Source organism: Xenopus laevis, chromosome 3S, assembly GCF_017654675.1.
Source record: "Xenopus laevis strain J_2021 chromosome 3S, Xenopus_laevis_v10.1, whole genome shotgun sequence".
NCBI lineage: Eukaryota > Metazoa > Chordata > Amphibia > Anura > Pipidae > Xenopus > Xenopus laevis.
In genome coordinates this window covers 35,548,992-35,576,728 of record NC_054376.1, presented here as the reverse complement: position 1 = coordinate 35,576,728, position 27,737 = coordinate 35,548,992, and the positions used below count along the sequence as shown (strand labels likewise).

Genomic DNA, 27,737 nt, shown 5'->3' with positions numbered 1-27,737 from the left:
GAGGCAGTATTCTGGCTTTATTGGAGGCTTGTTAAAGGGATTTTTAATTTCATCAATTGGTCTTCATTTTGTTTTACTTTTTTGTTTTTGAGCAGAGCGACAAGAATTTCCACCCTATATGATGAACTTCTCTAAACCAGATATACCGTAAGCAGCTAGGGAAATGGGTTAGTTCATACAGAGCTCATTATCATTATAGCCACAGTAATGGCCTCTGGTGAGGGTGTAAAACACACTGCACGCTAGCGCTTGTGAAATACAACTCCCACAATGCCATGACTTCTAGTAACTGGTGTGTAATTTACAACAGCTGCTCAGCATGTGTTTCATTTGGGCAACTGCCTTAAAAGAAAAATAACATTCAGGATTGTAATGTTGCACAAAAGCTCAAGGAGCGATCCCCATTTTTAGCAGATTGGAAATACTTCTTACAAGTAGGTCATGCTGATTGCAGTCTGGTCAGTGTGTGTTTCCTGTTGGGGTGATTTTTATTTACTATTGGAGACAGGTAGTACCAGCTTTATGAAGCAGAACAACAATATCTGAGTAAACGTGGCCATACACAGGCCTATAAAAGCTGCACACTCAGCTTCTCCAGTATCGGCCATTGTATGGACTGGCTCACCTATATCTGACCAAAAATCAGCCAGCTATCTATTTGGCAGGATATGGAGGCCCATCAGGCAAAAACATCATCAGTATGTTAATGCAGCCTTTTCCCAGTGACTGTAGGCCATCAGTACTATCCAATGGCAAAATGATCAGATCAGCCTAATCTGGTCGAGCCCGTGGACAAAGGTCTAATTGTTTGTCAAGCATATGTATCATGGGCAGCTTTACAAAGAGGTTGCACCTATACAGTGCTTACTTCCAACTGCTATGACAAATATTCCCCCCTTCCTCTAGCATATTTCCCAATCCACACAATGGCACGCACTCCTTGAGTCCGAAGCCAGAAATTCAGAATAAAAAAGCAACAATGGCTCCACATGGCTGGATGATGGAACTGAAACTGCAAATTCTACTGACCAAACTAAGGAAATGTAATTTCCTGTTTATTTATTCCCTTAGGTTTACTAAAACACCAGGACTAGCCTCCTATATTGCATCTATATTGCTCATGCTTTATGGCTAATTAACAATGTTTATACAATAAAGGGGTCTATGATTTGAGTTTTCTAGAGAAGTCGCCTGATTTATTTACCTAGGTACTGAATTGCAATTTGAGCATCTGCCTCTACTTGGCAGCCAGACCTATGATTATATTACTAACTTGATGTCTAAGCAATTAGTATTGGTTACTACAGCTGTGATGTAACAACCATGTTATTAAATTAGCCCCTGAAATATTTGCAGTTTGGACCACCATGTCTTTAAAAATAAAAACTAGCTAATAAGCTTGTTTTACCACCAGTATGGATTAAAGGGGTGGTTCAAATTTAAGTTAAAGGGATACTGTCATGGGAAAAAAACATTTTTCAAAATGAACCAGTTAATAGAATTCTGCACTGAAATCCATTTCTCAAAAGAGCAAACAGATTTTTTTATATTCAATTTTGAAATCTGACATGGGGCTAGACATTTTGTCAATTTCCCAGCTGATCATGTGACTTGTGCCTGCACTTTAGGAGAGAAATGCTTTCTGGCAGGCTGCTGTTTTTCCTTCTCAATGTAACTGAATGTGTCTCAGTGGGACATGGATTTTTATTATTGAGTGTTGTTCTTAGATCTACCAGGCAGCTGTTATCTTGTGTTAGGGAGCTGCTATCTGGTTACCTTCCCATTGTTCTTTTGTTTGGCTGCTGGGGGGGAAAAGGGAGGGGGTAAAGTAAAGAGTGATTGAAGTTTATCAGAGCACAAGTCACATGACTTGGGGCAGCTGGGAAATTGACAATATGTCTAGCCCCATGTCAGATTTCAAAATTGAATAAAAAAAATCTGTTTGCTCTTTTGAGAAATGAATTTCAGCGCAGAATTCTGCTGGAGCAGCAATATTAACTGATTTATTTTGAAAAATAGTTTTTTTCCCATGACAGTATCCCTTTAACGCTTCGTATATTTTAGGCCGTTTGTAAGCAACTTTTCAATTGTACTTCATTATTTTTTTTTTTTATAGTTTTTGAATTAATTACCTTCTGACTCTTTACAGCTTTCAAATAGGGGTCACTGACCCCATCTAAAAAGCAAATGCGCTGTAAGGCTACAAATGTATTATTATTGCTACTTTTTATTACTCCTCTTTTTACTCAGCCCTCTCCTATTCAAATTCCAGTCTTATTCAAATCAATGTATAGTTACTAGGATAATTGCTGAAATTGCAAATGGGAGAAGTGCTGAGTAATGAGCTAAATAACTCAAAAACCACAAATAAAATATGAAAACTAATTGTCTTAGAAAATGACTTTCTACATCATACTTAAAGTTAATCAATGCAGCTTAGTTAGGATCAAGTACACGCTTTTATTATTGCAGAGAAAATCGGTCTGAATTATAGAACTGTTGGTTTAATAGGGCAGCATGGGATGTTGCAATCCTGTATTCCGGAGCCTTCTGGACAGTGGATTCCATATGATAGATCTCATACCTGTGTTACTTTTAGCTCCTCAGTAATCAATCCGTTTATAATTAATCTTGCAGCAAGATGAATTTATATGAGGATGTTTAAAGGCACCATTCCCCAGAGTTAGTAATAGAACAGTCAAAATGTTCTGTTGTTGTGCTATTATGAGCCATAGCCCAGAACCTAGACTTTATATACAACCCCTTTATAAAAGCATTTCATTGCTTTGTAACATTGTTTTGTGTTGGCTTGATAACCGAGTAGCAGTGGCTTGAGAGTTTGAGAGTGTAGACACCTCTCCCTCCCTGTGGCAGGGCCTGGGGATGTGAAACAGCCTGAAGAGCCTGAATTTGGGGCGGTTAGAAATGAAATTGGAGCTTTGCCCTCTGGAATAGGCTGAGTTAGGGTTGCCACCTTTTCTGGAAAAAAATACCGGCCTTCCTATATATTTATCTTTTTTCCCTATTAATATCATTGGGATCAGCCATCATTTTTAAAAATACCGGCCAGGTGGCAACCCTTGGCTGAATCATGGTGAACCTGCTTTTGATTAGTGAAATCCTGGGGGTGGGAGAGCTCACAGCTCCTGGATTGGATGTTTGGGAGGAAGCACAGCAGCAGGCCCCAAATTACTTTTCTGTGTGGCACATCTGGAGTTGTCTGTGCTAGTGTTGGGAGAAGCTCCACTCATAGCAGCTTTGCCTCTCTCTCTGTCTCTCCACAGATCATGTCCTTCATTCAAGTGGAAGCAAATTCAGATTTTCCCATTCAGAACCTCCTGTATGGAGTGTTCTCAACACACAATGAGGTCAGTATGAACCAATTGACAGTCACCGCACTCAGATTTAATTGATGTTAAGGGCAGAGACACACGTGGAGATTCGGGGAGATTAGTCGCCCGGAGACAAATCTCCTCTTCTTTGGGCGACTAATCTACCCGAACTGCCTTCCCACCGGCTAGATTCTAAATCACCGGTGGGATGGCACTCGGAGCGCTTCAATTTCCGAAATCACCCGTTCATTTCCCGAAGTCGTCCAAAGTTTCCTTGTGAGGCAACTTCAGGAGACTTTGGAAAATGAATCGCTCCGATCCCGCCGGCGATTTCGATTCTAGCAGGAAGGAAGTTTGGGGAGATTAGTCGCCCGAAGAAGAGGCGATCTGTCACCAGGCGAATAAATCTCCCCGAATCTCCACGTGTGTCTCTGCCCTAATAGGCGATAACTAATGCATAGTGTACAATGCATAGAAACTTGGACCATGGAAAGGTAACTCACAGCATTCCAGCTATTGCAGAACTACAAATCACACCTTACCCCACAGGCAATGCTTGCAGGGCAAGATGGGATCTGCAACAGCTGCATTGTATGTCTGTAAGAGCCATTGAGTGAATGTAGAGGCTGGGCAAATATATATTGTTCCGCTGGTAATCTTCTACAATATCAGAAAAGGTACCTCATGTGCCAAACACTGTCAAGTCATCAATTTTAACTAGCAGGGACAATCAGTAACAGTCTTAATTCTCTAGAGAAGTTCTGTAGCAGCTTGCAAAGCCATTAAATGCAGTTTCTAGCCAGACACACCTGGTGATTTTATATTTAAAAGGAGAGTGAACCAAAAATAACATGTTGCCTAATGAAATGCAACTTTACAATGAACAATAATTACATATTTTTAAGCTGACATTGTCCTTTAGGGGCTCTTACTGACGAGCGGTGGAAGCTGCGCTCCTCTGCGTTCCAGTTTTCTGCATTCAGCCGCAGGGGAGCGCAGGAATAGAAGCATTACGTTTTTTCCAATGGGGCTGTACTCACACAGGTGCGTGTTGGCGCCCAACGCAGGTTGAGACGCAACAAGCTGCATTTTTCCTGCGTTCGGCGCCTACATGCTCCTGTGTGAGTACAGCCACATTGGAAAAAACGTAATGCATCTATTCCTGCGCTCCCCTGCGGCTGATCACAGAAAAACGGAACGCGGGGGAGCGCAGCTTCAACCGCTCAACAGTAAGTGCCCTTTCTTCAATGCTGGTTCTGGCTCTTGAAACAATGTAGTAGAAGCTAAGCTTGCATACTTCTTCACAGGTCTGTCAATCGGCTAGCTTCTGCTACATTCTGCTACATTGTTTTCAATAGTAACACTAAGGGGGTTATTTATTAAAGTCCGAATGCCAAAAACTCGCAGATTTTTAGTGGAACAAAAAACTCGAATTTTTTTGGAATTTATTTAACCCCGAGGGTGTTAAAAGTCTGAATAAAAAAAGTATTTGCATATGCAAATTAGGGGTGTGAAGGGAAAAACATTTTTTACTTCCTTGTTTTGTGATAAAAAATGATGAGATTTCCCTCCCGCCCCTAATTTGCATATGCAAATTAGGATTTGGATTCGGTTCGGCCGGGCAGAAGGATTCAGCCGAATCCGAATCCTGCTGAAAAAGGCCGAATCCCGAACTGGATCCTGGATTCGTTGCATCCCTAATGAGAACTAATAGAAGTGATATGGGGTGATTTTATAACAGAACCAAGGCCTGGCCTGAGATCAAAATAGGCCCTGGCATTTAAAGTACAAAAGCCTCCACAGGCCCAATACATATAGACTGGAATATGTGGACACGTTTATATTCGCTAAATTGTTGGTTCCTTAAATAGGATTTATGTTCAACACGTTGCTTTTGTGATACAGGCATTTAGAATTCATCACACAACGAAAAAAAGAATAACTGCAGAAACTGGTAACTTACATAGGGAATGTGCTTTATCTCTGTGCAGCATACAGTATGAAACCTCTTGCTCATTATGTGCTAGAGATTTACAGGAGGTATTTGTTTAAATTTGTTATTTCTCCATTTGTGCTATTCGACAGACACATGGGAGCAGATTTACTAAGGTTCCAATGGTAAATTAGAATTTTCTTTTTTTCTTTTTTTTTTTTTAGGGTCAAAACTCACAATTTTGAATTTAAAAGCACCAATTTGAATCTGAGATTGATCACAACTCAACCCTGGAAAAAAGTTCTAATTGGAATATTCGCCACCTAAGGGCAGGACTCCACGGACGATTCCGGTGTTATCCGACGCGCTGTGCATCAACGCAGGTGTCAGGTTGGATGCAACGTAAATAAGGTAAGTAATGCTATTGTCGGATCGTGTCGCATTGTTGATGCAATGCGACACGACTGTCGGATGCAGACGCAGCGTGCAGCGGGTCAGATCACGCCGGAATCATCCGTGGAGTCCTGCCCTTAAACCTGCTGAGTTCATGTAGAAGTCAATGGCAAAAGTCTCTTGAAATATTTGAAAATGTTAATAGTAGTTTCGGTGTGAAAATGACTCCCCATAGACTCCAATGGGTGAAAAAAAAATGTTGCACGTCAAAAGAAATTTTTCTGGACAAAAACTCTATTCGAATTTAATTCGAGTTTTCGGGTTGGGACTATTTGAACAAATTTTAGACATTTGAATTGTTTCATAAATATAATACCCTTCGAATTTTGAAAAAAATCTAATTTATTCTAGGTTAAAAAAATTCACATTACTCTAAACTTCGACCTTTGATAAATAAACCCCATGGAGTCATATCTTAGACATAGGAGCCAGAAAGTTGCTTCATATTAAAAACCTCGGCAGGGTTGTTCTTCATAGACCCCTAATGCAGCCGCACCCCTAATAGATACTTGTGCAACAGCGACCAACTTTATTGTAATTCTCATTCTCATGTATAAATGTAGTTATGGAGAGAAGTAATATGCACATAAGGCCTATGCCCTTATATATAACTGTTTGAGGAAATGGTATAGCAAGTAGTGATGTGTGGGCAGGACTGATACCCGCGGGACCCGTGGGTGGGTCGGGTTTGAGCCAACATCGCACCCCCATTTGCAGGTGGTGGACGGGTCCGAGTCGAGCTCTTCTTTCTGCTCTCCCCACCCGCCACCTTACACTGCTGGCTTCCGACTTCCAGTTTTATAGACCCGCGCCTGCTTGCACCACTACTTTTGTGACGTCATCGATGAGACGGGTCGGTGAGGGTCTATAAAAGGAATAAGGCAATAAAGGCTAGCACACACAGAGAGTTAAACCGGGGTCATACCCCTGGTGCGTTTATTGCATCACAACGTTTCGGGGGCATTCCCCCTTCGTCAGGTGATACAGAAACGTACATGCAAACAGCATATATAGCCAAATTACCCACCCCCAATAAAGAAGGAAATGTCCAATGTATCCAAATTATCCGAATTAGTGTCCAAAAATGTTGCAAACAGGAAAATAGCTTAATAGAAAGGCAATAATAAACTATAAAAAAACATGATAAATTGAATTCTTCATTTAAGCCTCTAGGAGTTGTGTTTGCAGAGTCCAAATCCAATAACTTTTGCGTTGCAGTAGTTTAAAGTCTTGCCCTTGTATCTCATTCACTTTTTCTAGAATTTGCCAACCAATCTGTGAAATCCTATGTTTGTTCTCATAGAAATGTTTCGCTAATGTTGTTTCCTAATTGCTTATTACCGATTTGTGTTCGTTCAGGCGAAACTTGATTGTTCTTTGTGTTTGACTCACGTACGCCATGCCACACGGGCACTTGATACAATAGATCACCCCTTTAGAGTTACACGTATGGAAACCTTTAGTATTATACGGTGTCCCTTTCAGTGCGTGCATTACCTTCTCCCCTTTAATAATACCATTACAATGACCACAGTTATGGCATGGGTGGGTACCTGTAGGGATTTTTTTTGATGTAGTATATCTCCTATTTTGTTTAATCAAGTCTTCAATGTTTTTTTCTCTTTTGTAGGAAAAGATCAGAGAAGAAGAGAACAGATTCGCTACTTTTGGATCCTTCTCTAAGATGCCCCAGTATTTTAATATTGTTTGTTTAATAAACTTAGAGTTGGTATCATATGTTGATACAAATGGGATTCTTTGGAAGGTGTCTTTTTTTTTTTCTTTGTTGTAATAAACTTTCTCTCTGTATTTCATCCTGAGTTTTTTTGTAACATCTCCTGTTTGTAACCTCTATCAATAAACTTCTCTATCATTTTTTCTGATTCCTGTTTAAATAACTCATCTGCAGAAAGTTATTCTCCTCACCCTCATCAATTGGCTTTAGGGTAACCCTTTAAACAGATTTGGGGCATGGAAGCTGGTAGGTCTCAATAGATTATTACGATCAGTGGGCTTAGTGTACAAAGAGGTGACGAATGTACCATTGGTCAAGGAAATATTTACATCCAAAAAATGTATATTAGTAGGATGACTTTCCAGTGTAAATTTTATTGTGGAATGTACCGAATTAAGGTCAGTCAAAAACAGGTCAAGATGCTGCTGTGAACCTTTCCAAATAAAGAAGGTGTCATCCATATAGCGCATATATGAGTCAATACACCCCGCAAAATCTGTGTTGGGAAAAATGAAAGTTTGCTCAAAGGAGTCCATAAATATATTTGCATATGCCGTCTCCTTTAGGCTTTTAGCACCTAGCGGAACCAGCGCTGAAGAGCCTGAGTGTGCACGTGACCTCTCTGTACAGGTCTATAAAAGGAATCCAGAAGTCAGGCGGATGGAGGGAGGGCGGGCTCGGGTCGGGTTTTACCCAACACACACATCACTAGTAGAAAGCCTTCATTCCTTCTGCCTAGCATTCCTTTATTTGCAAAAGAAATATAAGTAGTAATAGAATCAAGGTAAGTAAAAAGGTTAAATAACAAGGTCAATGAGCAGCATAGTTGTTCAGTGGAATAAATTCAGTTGGCCTACTAATGGCATTCAGCTTTTATAGACAAGGACCAAGGTGCCCCAAATTTCAAGTATAAATTTAAATTTTTTTCTTTTGTTTTTGCAGCCCAGACATCGAATAGGAGTTGCAATTGGTGACAAGATCTTAGATCTAAGTGTTATCAGACATTTATTTACTGGGCCTTTTATGTCTGGGAAACAAGATGTTTTTAACCAGATAAAGTATTGCAAGCTTTGTTGTACTGCCTGAGGTTCCATAGCTGTAACTGAACTGCAGGTTCTAGATTCTTATTACTCTGGGGTGTTGGATTTGACATGCACCAAGTATATGATTGGATGGGGGTGACATAAGGATTTTTTTGGGAATTCCTCTCAGCCTGCATAATAATTTACTCCAATTTCAACAAAAAAGATAACAGTGGTATGTATTTCATTTCCCAGGAACATCTGAGGAGTGATGGGCGAATTTATTCGCCAGGCGCAAATTAGCGGGGAATTCCCGCAATTTGCCGCTGGAGAATAAATTCACAAAACCGCTGCGAAAATTCAACAGTGTAAAAAAAAATGGACCCCAGCGCATTTTCATCAGCGAATGGACGCCAGCGCCATTTCGCAAATTTTTCACTGTTTCGTGAATTTCGGGATTTTTTCGGCAAAGCGAAACTCCCCAAATTCGCCCATCACTACAACTGAGTACTGGGGTGATTTCTGAGCAAAGATTTTTAGTGAAGCAGTATTCAGTTGTATGAAATTAAATCAAATGTGAAAAACTGGCTGTGCAAAAATTTGGGTACTCTTGTCATTTTGCTGATTTGAATGCATGTAACTGCTCAATACCAAATACTGGCGACACCAAATTGGTTGGATTAGCTCGTTAAGCCTTGAACTTCATAGGCAGGTGTGTCCAATCATGAGAAAAGGTATTTAAGGTGGCCAATTGCAAGTTCTGCTTCTGTTTGACTCTACTCTGAAGAGTAACAACATGGGAATCTCCAAGCAACTCTAAAAAGATCTGAAAACAAAGATTGTTCAGTATCATGGTTTATGGGAAGGCTACAAAAAACTATTTCGGAGGTTTAAAATGTCAGTTTCAACTGTAAGGAATGTAATCAGGAAATGGAAGGCCACAGGCACAGTTGCTGTAAAACCCAGGTCTGTCAGGCCAAGAAAAATACAGTGGCATATGCGAGGGTTGTGAGGATGGCTACAGACAACCCAAAGATCACCGCCAAAGACCTGCAAGAACATCTGGTGTATCTGTACATTGTTCTACAATTCAGCGCAATTTGCACAAAGAACATCTGTATGGCAGGGTGATGAGAAAGAAGCCCTTTCTGCACTCACGCCACAGAGTCACTTGTTGTATGCAAAAGCTCATTTAGACAAGCCACAGTCATTTTGGAACAAAGTGCTTTGGACTGATGAGACAAAAAGTTATTTGGTCATAACAAAAAGCGCTTTGCATGGTGGAAGAAGAACACTGCATTCCAAGAAAAACACCTGCTGCCTACTGTCAAATTTGGTGGAGGTTCCATCATGCTGTGGGGCTAGTTCAGGGACTGGGGCCCTTGTTAAAGTCACAAAGTTGAAGTTACACAGGGGTTGGATATTCCAACAAGACAATGACTCTAAACACACTTTGAAATCTACAAAGGCATTTATGCAGAGGGAGAAGTATAATATTCTGGAATGGCCGTCACAGTCCCCCGACTTGAATATCATAGAAAATCCAGTGTCGGACTGGGGTGGCTGGGGCCCACCAGGAAACTTTATGTCAAGGGCCCGCACCCTCCCCCCCACACCGATACCGGATGATTGGGAAAGTAGGATTTTTGGAATGAATGGGCAATAATGTGGACAATAAATCTAATTAAATCAAATTAAATACAATGAAATCAAATGCTAGTAGTCACTGAAGAAATGGATAAGTAATTAACCCCAGAAATGCCAATAATCACCATAGAAACTAGATAATCAGCAATAATGCCAGACATGCCAGAAATCACTGCAGTAAATAGAGTCCCCACGCATGATACACAGTAGGCAGTAATACTGTAGGTAGCACCACAAGTATAATATACACGGTTAGAAACACTGAATAGTCACACCCAAGAACAAGCAATTTTTCCAGCATTTCTTTCTATTTTTACATATTGTTTTAACTTTTCCTATTCTTCAATAACCATTTTTTCTCTCATTATCCCCTTTTTCTTCAGAATGCAGCTCCTGCATGAATCTTTTGGGAAAGCTTTCCCAATTTTATTTTCCTGCCCTGGCCTCTTCACATACGTATGTTCTTAAAGTGGAATGTGAATAAATGACTAAAAAAGTCCTAAACTTGCCCCTGGTAACGTAAATCCACCATAGCCAGCAACAATAAGATTTCCTACCCACAGCCCCAAACATCAGCAGGCGAGAGCACATATTTCTAGCAGTACAGTAGTGATGTGTGAGTCGGGCTTTTCCCAACATGTCAGTTAGAGTTTCTAATGCTAACAGACTGCTGAAGCTAAAATATGGCAGCCTACTCAGAGAGGAACATGGGGGATCAGATTGGTAATGTAAATGCATCTGTAAATACTTTATGGCAAAATTATAGATAGTATGCAAAGACAATATTGTGATAGATATAAAAAAAGGTTTAATTTCTGGTGTCAGTATCTCTTTAAACCTAGGGGCTCACAGACAACCATTCAAATGTCTCTTCCTTCAGCTACCCATACTGGGGGTAGCAGGTGATCCCCAGTAAAAATAATAGGAAGACTTACCACCTACAGATACACATAAGTATAAAATTGCTGTCAGATACAAGTGTGATTGTGCACTTGTACGAAGATCTTGAAACCTGTATTTTCTGTATACCCCCCCCAGAAAGCAGGATAGCACAGTAGAAATTTCATGTATCAAGACCCCTAGAACAACTCAATTTATAAATACCCCCAGAATTAATCTCAGAATGGTACAATGGCAATTCCATATATAAACACCCCCAGAGTAAATAGCATGATGGCACAGAGGCAATTTAATTTATAAATACCCCCAGAATGCAAAGAGTTAACACTGAACACTGTAACTGGCAGGTAGTACTAGTAATTAAAGCTGCTTACCACCAGTAGTCTCCATGCTTAGACATGGGGGGGGGGGTGAGGAGGCTAGCCCTGCCAGAACAAACTTTTCAGCATGTCCTCACCAACAAAGCCCTGTACGAAATTCATTGTGTAACCCGATAGCTGCAACTCTTCCTTAGTTGATTTAGTGTACTGCAGCCTGTCTGTTCTCTCCCGACACAGCCTGGCTCTGGGATGCGTCCCCGTCGAACTCAGTATGCACTTGAGGGCTTTACATTAGTGATTGCAACTGAATCACGATCTGATGCCCAGGGCTGTATTGCAGCACAAAAGGTTTGCACGTCAGGGGTTTACGTTGGCTGCCTCCTGCCTGAAACGTAAAATTAACGTGCAGGCACAGACAGTGGGTGCAGCCAATAGCAAATTATAGCACCGCATGTCCTCACGCAGCAGCAGCCTCGGCTCCAGCCTGCTCCAATCAGTACTGGCAGGCACTATGGGCGGAAGTGAAGCAGCTAGTGATGGACACTAGCTGCTTAACGAAGGGGACGCTATTAGCCGGAGACAGTGGGCCCACTGCCAATTACCGGTGCGATTCTGATTTTACTGACTCTGCACCACACGGTACATAATAAATTATTTTATCACGCTATCGCTTGTCGCATTAAGTAAAGGGGCTAGGGGCCCCCAAAGGCTGGGGCCCACCGGGTATTTTCCCGGTGCCCCGGCGGCCCAGTCCGACCCTGAGAAAATCTATGGGATGATTTGAAGCAGGCTGTCCATGCTCAATAGCCATCAAATTCAACTGAACTGGAGAGATTTTGTATGGACGAATGGTCAAAAATACCACCATCCAGACACTTATCAAAGTCTATAGGTGGCGTCTAGAGGCTGTTACATTTGCAAAAGGAGGCTCAACTAAGTATTGATGTAATATCTCTGTTTGGGTGCCCAAATGTATGCACCTGTCTCATTTTGTTATGATGCATATTGCATATTTTCTGTTAATCCAATAAACTTTATGTCACTGCTGAAATACTACTGTTTCCATAAGGCATGTTATATATTAAAAGGAAGTTGCTACTTTAAAAAGAGGGGTTCCCAAATTTTTTCATATGACTGTATACTCCATATTTGTTTTTATTGGACGATGAATAAATATCTTATTGTATACACAAGGAATGTTATCTGCATTCTTACTTTTAGATATGAGCCATAATAATAGTGCCAACTAAGTCCCTAAAAAATAAGAAGATTGTTTATTGTTCCTGCAGTCCTCAACAACTTTATGGCTCTGGGGCTCAATGTGTGGAGAGAGGTGCGACAGTTTCTCCAGAGGCAGCTATCAGCATCAGAACCAGGCCCGGACTGGCAATCTGTGGGTTCTGGCAAATGCCAGAGGGGCTGCTATAAGGTCCCATAGAAAGTCAGTATCTAGTGGGCTGGTGGGGGCTGTTTGGGCCTCTGTGTGGGCTGAGTGGGCCTCTGTGAACCTGAAATGTCAGGGCCTATTTAATTCTCAGTCCGGACCTGATCAGAACCCTTGGTAAGGGACAACATAGAGTTGCGATGCAAGTGAGGCCCCATATAGTATTTTCAAATAATGATAAAAACTCACCCCCCGTTGGCCTTACTCCTCCACTTGCTCCACTCTGGAACCGGGTGCTCAGCCACCAGCGCATCAGCTGTGATGAATAGGTATAAGAACATGTAGTATTGGTCAGGGAAATTAATGGTGCATGGATAGGCAACAGTAGCCATTCCAGATGCTTTAGAACTACTTCTCGCAGCATTCCTATGGCACTTTGAATCATGTTGCACTATGGGTTAGGTTCGGTTGCACTAATGGTACCTTCATGCACAGCTGATGGTAAACTTATCACATGTAATGAGTCTCACACTGTATTTTAATTTAGGGGTGTTTTCCTGATTCATTGCAATTTTGTAGGCCACTGTCCATCTCTTCCTACTGAAACAGTGAGATCTATGTTACTTGGAGAGTGTTAGAAATATATTGTGTTCTACAGTGGTCAGTGCCAGGGACCTAAAACCTGTGCCTTTGCTTATAAGGATACTTACCACTCATAGGTTGTCCTTTCCCTCCAGATGTAAATGTGTTGCAATGAGTTTCCTATTGCATTCAAAATCATTTATTCTTATTAGGGCAGTGGTCCGCAACCAGTAGCTCGCGAGCAACATGTTGCTTGCCAATCCATTGGATGTTGCTCCCAGTGGCTTCAAAGCAGGTGCTAATTTTTGAATTCCAGGCTCGAAGGCAAGATTTGGTTGTATAAAAACCACGTGGACTGCCAAACACAGTCTTTTGTAGGCTGCCAGTCCACATAGGGGCTAACAAATAACCAATAGCAGCCCATTTTTGGTAGCCCAAGAAAACTTTGCATACTTATGTTGCTCTCCAACTTTTTTTTTTTGCATTTGAATGTGGCTCAGGGGTAAAAAAGGTTGGGGACCACTGGTTTAGGGCATTTGTACCAAAAGGTAAGGCAACACTTCATCTTCCAGCAAATATCGGTATGTCTCTATTTTCCAGTATCTCCAGCTTTAGTTTTAAATTGTTAATAACATTAATGGAGTAATATGAGAGCTGCAGTTAGTATTATCCAAAGTGATTCAGATAAAGGCCAATAAAGTCTATTTTGAGGTCCTACGACACAGCAGATTTTAGAATTTCTCAATGTGAGCCCAAATGGATCAGCTAAATGCTTTCTGAAAGTCAACAAGATGGAAATTTACTATAACGAGAACCTACTTTGTTTACCCATGATTCAAAATGTATTGCATTTGGAAATATATTTGAAATCCAGTGATTCATATCCTATTAATTTTCTATCCTTAGGCTAATGATGATTTTTTTTGTTTTGTTTGTGGAGGCTAAAAATGTTTAAGCATCTATTTGCAATGACAGTGAACAGTGGACTGAACAATAGTATTTTAGTTGATACCTATAAAAGCACTGAAGCAAAAATTCAGTTTGTAGCCAAGCAAGGTAATCTAAAAAACTTGAAAAATGTTTTAGATCTTTTTTAAGTCCATTCAATATTGTAACTTTCTCTCTGCATGCACACTAGGGGGCAGATTTATCAAGGGTCGAATTTCGAAGTGTAAAAAACTTTGAAATTCGACCATCAAATTGCATTACTTCGATATTCGAAGTTGAAGGTTTTTTTTTTATTGAATTTGGCCACATTCTGTCGAAGTAAAATCGTTTGATCGTACAATGAAATCCTTCAAATCGATCGATTGAACGATTTTACTTCGACTTCTAAAAATTTTGCCAAATGTTGGCCATAGGTTCTAGGAGGTCCCCATAGGCTAACATAGCAATTCGGCAGGTTTAAGGTGGCGAAGTGCCGAAGTCGAACTTTTTTAAAGAGACAGTACTTTTTTACTAACTAAGTAAGCTTTTTTACTTCTAATCAAAGTCGAATTTAGGCCTATTTGATGGTCGAAGTACCCAAAAATTAGTTCGAAATTCGAAGTTTTTAAATTCAAAAATTCACTTTGACCCTTCGTAAATGTGCCCCTTAATGTTGGACTAATTCAATTCTTACAACTACCTTATACTCACTCACGCACTATATCATGTTTTGTTTTGTTTTTTATAATGTTTTTCTGTCCTTCAGATCTTCTCTTGCTTTTTTTCTGTAAACTCTTAGCAGGCCCAGCCCACATAGCTTCATTTTCTGCAGTTCCAAAACTTTTTAAGCCCCCCCACAAAAACCCCTCTAGCCAAAATGCCCCCCCCTATAACGCCAGTGAAATTCAATATCCTGCCACCCCACACTCCCTATTATTTCCTAGCATGCTTTATTGTCTCCACCTCAGACTTGCCCATTATTAGGTGATTCTATAAAATTTCCCCATTCATTAGAGCCATGCAAAACCTTGCAAAGCAAATAGTTCCTTCAACTCCCATATACCACAAAATCTGTAGAAATACAAATATGTTAAATAAATGATTATAAGGGTGATTATTATTAATCAGTTATGCTCCACACATTCTCTTTCGCTAAAAAACAGGACTCCAAAATTGCACAGCTTCTGCTAAAATGACATGGCTGGGTAATTGACTTTTAAGTACTGAAGCAATTAAGGGTATCCTATGGTAGGATCTTTTATAGGGGTGCACAGTTTAGGGCCTAATCACTGAGCCCTTGGGTCATGGCAATGTTTGGTGGAGGCTGTGCTCTGTACCTTAAGCCAGTTCAAAAATGTAGCACAGGGTGCATTAGGCAGTGTTGTTGGACTTCTTGGATTTGATTGATCTCTAAAATATTCTACTCTAACTTCTGTGCTTTCCTTCTAGGGGATTACAGAGACTTTTACTCCTCCAGGGATCATGCTACTAATGTATGCATTATGTTCAGAGGGAAGGACAATGCTCTGATGCCAAATCGGTAAGTGTAAAACTGACCGTGAGTATACAGAAGCCAGTGTGAAAGTGTTTCTTTAGAAGGGAGAGCTTTCTAACGTGTTGCTAGTTTAACTTATGACAACAGTCCCCACTTGTCTTTTCAACAGGCTTCAGCTTCCAGTGGGATATCATGGGCGTGCATCCTTTGTGGTGGCGTCAGGAACTCCAGGTTCGACCAAATGATGGTAAATTTTCTAAGTGCTTAGGGAAGAACTAGTTTACATTGATATCTGTTACAAATGTGAGAAAAAATATTCCGTATTTATAACTAGCATCTGATGTCCAGAGCACCCCATTGCTTATATTATTCATTCTGTGCTGCCTTTTCATTCGCTTGTAATCCTTCTAAATGATCTTGGGACTTAGAAATCAGCAATACTTTGTGTATACACTTCATGTTATATTGTTGAGACACATAATGCCAAAAAACTTAATCAAAAAGTCATAGTACCAATGTTTAAAGTACATCCATGACACATGTAGTCTGTACAATTATGTTTCTGAGACAGTAGCATTGTTTATTATTGACCTGGAGGTGGGCACTAGTGATGGGCGAATTTGCACTGTTTCGCTGCGCCGAAAAGTTTGCAAATTTCCTGCGAAATTAGCGAAATGGTGAAAAATTCGCAAAATGAAAAACATCTAGTTTTTGCGCTGGCGGCAATCACGCATATTTGCCACGAATTCAAGCCTACCGAATAAATTCGCCTATCACTAGTGGGCACTGAAAATACTGTTTCTAGTTTTACTGATGATACTAAATTGTGCAGAACTATAGGTTCCATGCAGGATGCTGCCACTTTGCAGAGTGAAAACTGGGCAGCAAACTGGAAAATGAGGTTCAATGTTGATAAATGCAAGGTTATGGCAAAAATAATACAAATGGCAGTTATACACTAAATGGCAGTGTGTTGGCAGTTTCCTTAACCAAAAAGGATCTAGGGGTTTTTGTGGATAACACGTTGTCTAATTCTGGGCAGTATCATTCTGTGGCCACTAAAGCAAATAAAGTTCTGTCTTGCATAAAAAAGGGCATTAACTCAAGGTACGAAAACATAATTATGCCTCTTTATAGGTCACTGGTAAGGCCTCATCTGGAGTATGCAGTGCAGTTTTGGACTCCAGTTCTTAAGAGGGATATAAATGAGCTGGAGAGAGTGCAGAGATGTGCAATAATGATGTGTGGGCTTGGCCAAAACCCACTGGACCAGCGGGCTCACCCACAGGTTGGAGGGGTTTGGGCCGACTCCTGCACAAAATATTTGGGTTGCAGGTGGGACCTGTTTGAGCTCTTTTCCTGCTTTCCCTGCCCGCAACCTAGCACTAGTGATGGGCAAATTTGTCCCGTTTCACTTTGCCACAAAATTCGGGAATTTCCTGCAAATCGCCGGCGACATTTGACACTCATTAAAGTCAATGGTCGTCCGTTTAATTGTCACCAACGTCGGAACTGTCGCCGGTGTCAAAAAAATGTTGCCGCCGGTGAAAAGCGTAAATTAGAGGGATGGACGATAGAAATTATGAGGGGAGACTGTCAAGGTTGTGTTTTTTTTCTCTGTAAAAAAGATGCTTGCGAGGGGACATGATTACACTTTACAAGTACATTAGAGGACATTATAGACAAATAGCAGGGGATCTTTTTACCCATAAAGTGGATCACCGTACCAGAGGCCACCCCTTTAGACTAGAAGAAAAGAACTTTCATTTGAAGCAACATAGGTGGTTCTTCACAGTCAGGACAGTAAGGTTGTGGAATGCACTGCCGGGTGATGTTGTGATGGCTGATTCAGCCTTTAAGAATGGCTTGGATGATTTATTGGAGAGACATACAGTAATATCAAACGCTATTGTGATACTAAACTCTATAGTTAGTATAGATATGGGTATATAGAATTTATGTGAAGTTATGGAGGGGTGTGTGTATGGATGCTGGGTTTTCATTTGGAGGGGTTGAACTTGATGGACTTTTCAGTTATTCCAGGCAGTCCCCCACAAGCCCAAACTAATAGACCTGTGGTAAGTCACATTATTGCCTTTGGCATTTGCTAAGTTATCCAGAACTATTCCATGCTTGACACTAGCAAGTGATATGGAGGGACGGCCGTATTGCTGCAACTTCATTCCTCCTGCCAGTTAGACAATTCAATGCAGCATGAATCACAGGCCAGCAGTCATATACATCATAGATATACAACACACGCCATACTCACCTTCTGTTTATTGACATGCTTGTTGATTTTCTATTATTGCCCTTTAATTTGTATGTCTTTGCTCCTGCTTTCCTCCACTAACCTTTTAAAATATTTCCTTTACAGTAAGAAATCGGCACAGATGAACTGTAGGATGGCAGTGGTCACATCATCCAGTAGACTGTTGATCCATCAGGTATTATAGAGAGGCTTTTACATATTATTATTCATTGCACTTCCATAACCAGGGTCGTACTGGGCCAGTGGGACAAAGGGAAAAAACCCGGTGGGCCCCAGCCCTCATGGTTCACTGACGGCCCAGACTCTCCCTGATTGGGGCGAAAGGAAAAAGCAATGTGCTGCACGCTGTATGCAGACATTCACATGTTTTCTTGTGCATGTGCACACCACGTCGGTTTTTGCACATTCGCACGGGGGCCCCAAGGTTTGAAACCCGGTGGGTCACAAATGCATAAGTCTGACCGTTTCCATAACCAACATGGGGTATTTGAGAGCTGCAGAACAAAATCCAATAGATCAGTTGATTTCGATCCATCTTGAAAAAGTTGAAAAAGACAAAATAAGAGCAGGAGAGATCAATCACTATTTGCTCACTTCTAGCTCTACAAAACTGATCTACTGGTGGCCAAAAAGACCAATAGATACATAACAAGCTTCCATTTTGTTAAACCCTACTCTCCCCCCCCCCCACAATCTCTTTCAGTATATTAGTTTATTAAAATGAATGAGATGGAATCATAAACCTTCTTTGTGTGTTAAGTGAAATGATGGGAATAACAGTGTCCCCTGCTAGTGACTGGGTTTCTCCTAATAGAGCAATTAGTTCCAGTCAACATGAAACATTTTGTGGGGTTCACATGTGGCCCCTAAATATTATAAAAGGGATGTCATGTAATTGCTTTATCAGCAGATTAAAGAAATTAATAGTATGTCTGTATGCAACCAATCAATGGTTGGCTTTTAACAGCCAGCTGCAGATTGACCAATGAAAGCAAATGTGTTTGATTGCCCATTAAGTTTACCCGGGTATAGAAATCTATGGCAACCAATCAGCAGGTAGACCTACCTCCCTCCTCCCCCCAGGCTAAACGCCCCCCCCCTGGGGAAATGCCCCATACTCCATACTTACCCCTCGGCTCAGATTCTGCCAGTGAAGTTCCACGCATACATCTTCCACGTCCTTGGTAAGCTGACTGGGAGATCTGCAATTTCCGTGTAATTCTGCAAACTGCTCCAACTGCGCATGAGCCGAAATACCAATCTCCCAGTCATCTTACTGAGGACCCGGAAGAAGGATGAGTGGAACTCTGCACCGAGGGGTAAGTATAAAGTATGGGGAATTTCCCCGGGGGGGGGGGCAGTTAGCCTGGGGGGAGGAGGGAGGGAGGTCTACCTGGGGTGGGTGGTACTCTGTATTTTACAAATGGGTTGAATTCTCCTTTAATAAAAATAGAAATTTGAACTACATAGCAGCACAAGCTTTTCTTCAGGTATTGGTTCTTTAAAGAAACTATTTTTACATCTATCATAACTGTGTTATTTATCATTTTCCCATAACAGTAATTGGCCAATGCTTTTCCATTACCTCTCTGATCCCCAATATTCCCATATGAAGGGGCTACCATATTTGTGCAGCATTGGTCTATTAGCATTAGAAATTCTGACTCAGGTTTAGGAACTTCAGTAACAATTACTTACAAAATCTATCAGTGGAAAATTATCAGAATGACCTCTAGGTATATTTTAATGATCATTAATATTTGAAAGAGTAGTTTTTTAGTGTCAGTATCACTTGAAGCTGTTTCGAAGGTTTAGATCCTGCTCAGATGAGGCTTATATTTTCATGAATATCCTGTGTGATAGGAACTACTGAACTTTCCAGCCCTGGGTCTCACTTAGGTGTGATTTCTGGCAGGACCCTGGAAGTTTTGGATCAATGCTGGAACTGTCCTTGAGGGGAAGCAAACCTATAGATCTTGGTGATGGACACAAGAGGACATGCCTGCATGATGGGGACTGTAGCAGGTAAATCTGCAGCTCTTCAGGATTATTTCTTGACATTCTGGCTTGGAACCAACCAACAGTCTGTACAGTATTCCTATTATTTTCTGTTGACCAATACTTAGACTTCCACCGTATCTGTTTATGTTGTTATGACAGGTTACTATGAAGAAGAGGGATATCGAGTTGGATTTGGGACTTGTTGGATGAAAATAATCTGCACACGGAGGTTGCAGAGACTAAAAGTTAAAAGCCAATGGACACGTTCACTTATGAATAAATTACATAAACATTAAATATATGACAATAAAAGGGAAATCTCAATACATACTAAGTTAGGTTGAAAAAAGCCACACGTCCATCAAGTTCAACCTCTTAACTCTATTTTAACCTAAACTGCTTGTTGATCCAGAGGAAAGCAAAAAATCCCATTTGAACCCTTGACTCCAAAATGGCGATTGGAATAGTCCCTGGATCAACTTGTACAATGAGCTATCTCCCATAACCTACTTAATATTTGGGGAAAAAAAGGGCTCATCATTCCATACACAAACAGCTATGTAAATTAAAGTGTACATGCTACAAACATTCTGGTACTGGCATGTATTTTTGAACATGTTCTGCAGTATATACAATTGTCCACTTGATGGCATACACCGCATACAGTTGAACACAGGCAATTTCATTACATGCATTTTACCATAAGATGGCAGTCACAGTACGGCAGGCAAGGAATCCTCCAAATTTCTTTTCCTTAAAAAAAGTTATTTAATTTCAGTATTTGAATTGCAAATTATATGTTTAATATTCTGAACCTGCAAACGTTTATAGGTTTATTTAGACAGAATAGTATACCATGTAAATTGGCACAAACAGCCCAAGTGTTTATTTCTAAGCTCCTAAGTATCGCTGGGTACAAGCACAAATCTCTAAAGCATGCAGACAAGAGCCGAGAGTGTATTTATTATTTATACCAGACCATTTTGCTATTAGGTCATTATAAAGTTATGGGCAACATTTTTCAGAAGATTGTTGTTTTTTTCTGGCACTGTAACTAGCATTTAAGCCAGGAGAAATCTTACGCACAGGTATGAGATATGTTATCCAAAATGCTCGGGACCTGGGGTTCTTCGAATAATGGATCTTTCCATAATTTGGCTCTTCATACCTTAAGTCTACTAGAAAAATCATTTAAACATTAAAAAAAAAAACAATAGGCTGATTTTGCTTCCAATAAGTTTACTTACATCTTAGTTTGGATCAAGTACAAGCTACTGTTTTATTATTACAGTGATAATAACAAATAAAAAAAACAAATACAAAAAGTATTGTAGAAGTGATACCTATATTGGCTAACAATATATATAGGTATCACTTCTACAATACTTTTTGCATTTGTTTTTTTATTTGTTATTTTTGCTACTGGCTAACAGGGTACCACAGTTTTTGTTTTATTATTACAGTGAAAAGGGAAATCATTTTTAAAATTACTTATTATTTGGATATAATGGAGTCTATTGGAGATGGCCTTCCCGTAATTTTGGAGCTTTCTGGATAACGGGTTTTCAGATAATGGAATCCCATACTTGTAATTGTCTATTGAAGGCAGTTCCATTATTGGTCATGCAAAGGGATTATACTTATTAAAGGATAAGTAAACCTTTAAAATAAATGAATGTAAAATTAATGAGAGTGCTAGTCTAAGCACTTTTGTAATTTACATAATTCGGAGCTTTCTGGATAACGGGTTTCCAGATAATGGATCCTATACCTGTAATATTTATCACAGATTTATAGTTCTCCTATATGCTATGCTATAAGCTCCTCAATGAATAAGAATGAATAAGAGAAAATAGGAAATGGATAATAAATTGATTTAGTTGCACCTCTTCACTGCTAGAAATGGTGGTTCATCTTGTCCAATGTTTTGTTATTTCTAGGTGTCCTGTTGTGTAGGGACCGTTTAAGGTTTTTTTTTTTTACGTTTCTACATATTTTCATGTTGAAAACTTTTTTGTTACAAGGGATGCTGGATTTGGTTCTGGATTTGGCCAAGAGTTTGAATCCAAGAGCCAAAATAATTGAAAAACTTCAGCTTCACACATCGGGAAGTTTCAAGAAAGTTGCAGAAAAAGGGTTCGGATTCGGGATGTTGCTGAGCCCTGAAAAGCAGGGTGCGTCGCATCCCTATTTGTAACTTCCATTGTATGGATCATGTTTTGGCCCTTTGTTCTTCTTGATCTTGTGGTGTTCTTTTGTTGTGCCAGTCATTTAGATTCTACAACCGTGTCACACTTGGGCCTCTTGTAGATAAAAAACATTTATTTTGCTGTATTACATCTTCCATAATTCATTTGTCTTTAATTGTCCTTCATTTTGTATCGCTCATGTAGATAGGTCCTTCATCGTATATTTTTCCCCCCTCTATCGTGTGCTCTATTTCATCTTATGCCGCTCCTACCTCTCATTCTCCTTGTTCATCATCCTATGCTGTCCATTCAACTGTGCCCTACTGATTGATTCTGATCATTTATCCTCAACCAATAATTTATCATCTTGTGCACAACATACTCTTTACCCCTGTGCCAGAATTCCTTCTATACTGCTCTTTATCTCAAAGCCCTTTCATTTCATGTCACTCAATTTAATGTCGACGTGCGGATATGCATTCATCTTGCACTGCTCTTATTACTCAATTGTTTATTTTTTGCAGCTGATTTATCTTGTTCCACACTCATAATATCTTGTTCCACTCGGCTGCCAATAATTTATCTACTGCCACATATTTGTCTTGTGTCAAAGCTGTGCTGCACTGGACTTAATGCCACTCACTCAATGAACTTCCACCAAACACCTTCTTCTTGAGCTACATTCATTCACCATGCACCACTTCATTATCCAGTGCAGCACATATGCACCTTATATCTCACAGCTATTCTTCATTTCATTTGAACCATTCATCTTCCACCTGGTGTTGCCATATCTTGTTATTGCCAAAATGGGGCTTTCCGGGAAAATCGGAGGTGCACCACATTTGGTTGTGTTCAGATTTACGAATTGGACAGATTAAACTCTTGTATCTGGTGCTACACCTCTGCTTCTTTTATGTGCAACACTGTAAAAGGTGCCAATACGCATACAGGTATAGGATAAATTATTCGGAATTACTGGGACATGGGGTTTTTCCGGATAAGGAGTCATGGATCACTTTAGTCTACTAAAGAACGTTTTAACATTAAATAAACCCAATAGGATTGTTTTGCCTCCAGTAATTATATCTTAGTTAGGATCAAGTACAAGCTACTGTTTTATTATACAGAGAAAAAGGACATTTTTTAAAAAAAAAAATAGAATTATTTGATTTAAATGCAGTCTATAGGAGATGGCCTTCCCAAAATCTAGAGCTTTCTGGATAACAAGTTTCCAAATGAGGGATCCCATAACTGTATTTAGTAGTTGCTTGAAATAGAAAGGAACAGATCTTGACACTATTATGAAGGAAAACAAGCAGGTTTTGGCAGATGATTGAATATGATTAGAGAAGTAAAGGAAAGAGTAAAATCCCCATTCATGGTGCCCATCATTCATCTTTCTTGTGCCACTTACCCTTAGTTGCAGCATTGTTACACATTCATTCTGCAGAGGGTTGCACTACTCACTCATCTATCTGATCTAATTGGTTTTCCCATGATGTTATTCATTTGGTGCCACACTCATTAATCTTGTAGCACATTCATCTTCCTGCCGTACACACCTTCATTTGAAATCACTCATTCATTTTACACTCCTCATTCACTGAAATTGCATTCATCTCATGTCAATTAGATCAACCGTGAAAGATAACCTGACTGGTGCATTTTATATTTCCTGATCCTTCGCAGTTTTAACTGTTTTAAGTTTTAATACTTTGTTATTGCCCCTCGCTCCTTCATCATATTGTATCATTAGGTCACAGAGTAGAAAATATATGTAGTTTGCCTGCACCCTTATTTCACCTTGAGCCGTATATTCTGTATATCTTGACGGATGACTGTAGGATCACTTTATGAAAACATTAGGAACATGTATGGATCTTTTACAAGATCTGAATTTATTTAGATACAGTTTTGGAAAGGATATCAAGGCCCGGGCCTAGTGTGGCAGGATTTTAGGGGGCGTCATGCTGCCCAACCACACCCACATTGGTTCAGAAACATTAGATACAATCGTTTTTTACATTTCTCCAGTCCCAATGATGAAAATTGTAAATATAAAACTATTTCAATTACAGAGAGTGCCGCTGGGGAAGAGGGGTTGTTCATACAGAGTCTCTTTTGACTAGTAATTCCTTTTGATTGTGATGGCACTAATAGAAAGTAAAAAATCACTTTATTTTATTTCAGATTTTGCAGATCAGTGCAGGATTATAACAGAAGCCATACATATTTCCTAATTAAAACAATAGGCAAAAAGTATGTTCAGCACAAGTGCTATTCATTTAACTTATTTTTAAAAAGAGAGTATATTGTAGTGATGTGCAGGTTGGGATTTCCCCAACCCGCACCCGACCCTAACCTGCCCTCCCTTAGCCCGCACCTGACTTCCGGGTTGCTTTTAAAGACCTGCGCCGGCCCACCGATGATGTCACAAAAGGGGTGGGGCGAGCAGGTGCATCGCCTATAAAAGTCAAACCCGGAAGTCGGAAAGCCGGCATTTGACGGGGGCGGGGAAAGCACCAGAAGAGATCAACCCGCACCCGCCACCCGCGAAGAAGAATGCGAGGTCGGCCTGACCGCCGGGTAAACCCATGGTTTTTTTTAACATTTTGCTGAGTATTTGGTGGGCTAGTTTATCACTTGGGTAAAGGGGGAGGTGATGTATGTTTGTTTGTTTGAATTAATGAAGTGGAATGAGAATGAGGTTTCCTTAGGACAGTTTATTCAGGGAAAATGAGGAAAGTAACACTATGTTATAATATTGCATGAAGGCTCCAGGTAGTTGATCTAATTTATTAGTATTCAAAGCAGACAAAAGGAATGTGCCTGGATTGGTAAATTAGGGAAGGATAAGGAGTTGGTGGTCTTGTATCTGTGTATTAGGAAACAGAGAAAGAGATAGACTCCTGCAAGTTAGAGGGGAGGAGTAAGTGAACAAGGAACAAGGGGGTGTCTAATGTCTGACATCCCAGGTGTTTGTATATAAAAAGAAGGGGGATGTGGGTGCCTTTGAACAGTTGTCTAAAAAGCTAGAGAGATAGTTTATTCTTTAAGTACTCAGATGCCATAGAGCAGGAGTGCCTATCCTATATACTAATCGAAGGCCTATCTATGTCCCGAGTGGAGGGGAGGCAGATGCGCACGCAACTTCGGTTAGGATCTATGAGATGCGCGCGCAACTTCAGCCGAAAGACATAGATGCGGCCTTCGATTAGCAGATGTGCTGGAAGGTTAGGATCAGAACAGGTTAGGATCGGGGAGGCAGATGCGCTGGAAGATTAGGATCTAGGGAGGCAGATGCGCTCACCGTCTCCTTCTGCCTCCCGCCGCCTCTTCTTTCCTGCTCACTCAGGCGGCGACCGCTGGAAGGTTAGGATCTAGGGAGGCAGATGCGCTCACCGTCACACTAGGGGAACCGGTTGCGTACCTGCACGAAAGTCTGTATAAGCGTCGGCCATCTTGCTACTCCTCTGCGACTTTGTCATCCGCCCACTGCCAAATCCGCCCACTAAAGTCTGTATAAGCGTCGGCCATCTTGCTACTCCTCTGCGACTTTGTCATCCGCCCACTAAAGTCTGTATAAGTGTCGGCCATCTTGCTACTCCTCTGCGAGTTTGTCATCCGCCCACTAAAGTCTGTATAAGCGTCGGCCATCTTGCTACTCCTTTGCAAGTTTGTCTAATGGCGGCGCTAGCGTCACTCTAGGAGGGGAACCGGTTGCGTACCTGCGTGGGTGGCCATTTTTAGCAAAACGGGCTATATTATCTCCAAAAAATATTGATGTTGACATGATAAACAACCAAGTGATTGCATTACTTCCTGGACAAAGCTGTGTCTTTCTGAGTACTGACTGTATTGATTCTGAAGACGAAAGTGAGAAACTTAATTTCCCATTAGAATATTTAAACACTATCAACCCTGCTGGATTACCACAACACAATCTTATACTCAAAGTAGGAACAATAGTCATGCTGTTAAGAAACCTTAACACTAAGCAAGGTTTATGTAACGGTACACGGTTGGTTGTGAAGAGCATGAGACAAAATGTTATCAAGGCAGAAGTGCTTACAGGATCCCATAGCGGTGATACTGTTTTGATTCCCAGAATTGACCTTACCAGTTCTGACCAGGAATTACCTTTTAAACTTAAACGACGACAATTCCCCATTAAGGCTGCATTTGCCATGACAATCAACAAATCACAAGGACAAACATTGGATAAAGTCGGCATTTACCTATCTGAGCCTGTGTTTGGTCATGGTCAACTTTATGTTGCATTTTCAAGAGTGCAGCGTTCATCTGATGTTAAAGTCAAGATTTTAAGTACAGCTCACCAGGGAGAACTCATTCAAGGACAGGAGAACATTTTCACAAAAAATGTTGTTTATAAAGAAATTTTTCAGTAACACTTTACTACCAATAAACTCAAAATTTAAGAATTCTAATAGCAGATAGGTAATAACAAGCAATAGGCACAGATTCACTCTACATCCCCACAAATTAGCGTCGCCAGTTGCTGCCTGGGGATGCAGAGTGAATCAGCACCCATCGCATTTTGCTGCCTCACTGTTGTTACCATTCTTTCATTAACGATTCTTTAGAGAATCGGGGGTTTACTGGTACTTTACTAATGCAGGGTCTACTTGTAGTGATGTTGTCCCATTATGATCTACATCAGTGCTGTCCAACTTCTATGGTACAGAGGGCCCGAATTTTTCCAATCTACGCGGTGGAGGGCCGATAACGGAAGCCAGTGTTAGCCACTCCCTGTTTTTAGAACACACCCACTTTAAACTACACCCATGTTACCCCAAGACCATGTCCACATTAATAGCACACCAAAAAACCAATTGGTTGGTGCTCACTGCAGGGATCAGGGCTGGATCTAGGGGTAGGCAGAGTAGGCAGCTGTCTAGGGCGCCATCATTGAGGGCCGAACTTTTTTCAAGCATTTATTTAATAATTTGTTTCAGTAATCATGGTCACTCAGTCGGGTGGAATCCATCTCCTTCCCCTTCTCCCTCTTGCCGGCAAGTAATAGCTCCTTCTGTGCGGTGCACCGCGACGTGCGTACATACGTCAATGATGTCACTGATGTGATGACAGAGAGAGGCAGAGAGCTGGGGGGCTGCTTGGTGTGACTCTCGCTGCTCTCAGCCCTACACAGTAGCACTGAACTGAAGACATTCTTTCTATTACTGTGAAAGTTCGAAGCTTCCTGCTGGCACAGCCAGGTACAGATTTGGGGCCATATGTTTGTTGTTGCTGCTGGGCGCTGGCACCGTGACATAAATACCTGGGGACAATATGATGTGATCAGATTTAGTTTTGGCTGCTGCTGACACAGGTGAAGATTGGGGGCAATATGATGGCTGCAGGAGGGCTGTATAATGGATGGCTGTATAATGGATGGCTGCTGAGCTTGCTTGCACAGGTACAGGGGGCAGTAATATAAATAAAAAAATGTTGTACACTTTCTTGCTCTCTTTATTTAAAAACCATCATGGTAAGGAGGGAAATAATAATGCAGGACAGGGGG

At 40.7% G+C, this 27,737-nt stretch overlaps 1 protein-coding gene across 1 annotated transcript in view; it reads left to right on the top strand.

The window, feature by feature from the left end:
• Positions 1–2,409: 2,409 nt before the first annotated feature.
• LOC108712299 (fumarylacetoacetase) overlaps positions 2,410–27,737 on the top strand; it is a 42,242-nt gene continuing 16,914 nt past the window's right edge. The window contains exons 1-8 of the mRNA XM_018254547.2: positions 2,410–3,368; positions 8,396–8,511; positions 12,612–12,718; positions 12,896–12,932; positions 13,840–13,889; positions 15,685–15,775; positions 15,900–15,961; positions 22,028–22,177. Of these exons, the coding sequence (XP_018110036.1) occupies positions 3,156–3,368; positions 8,396–8,511; positions 12,612–12,718; positions 12,896–12,932; positions 13,840–13,889; positions 15,685–15,775; positions 15,900–15,961; positions 22,028–22,177 (826 nt within the window). The 5' untranslated portion in view covers positions 2,410–3,155. The remainder of the gene's footprint in view (positions 3,369–8,395; positions 8,512–12,611; positions 12,719–12,895; positions 12,933–13,839; positions 13,890–15,684; positions 15,776–15,899; positions 15,962–22,027; positions 22,178–27,737) is intronic.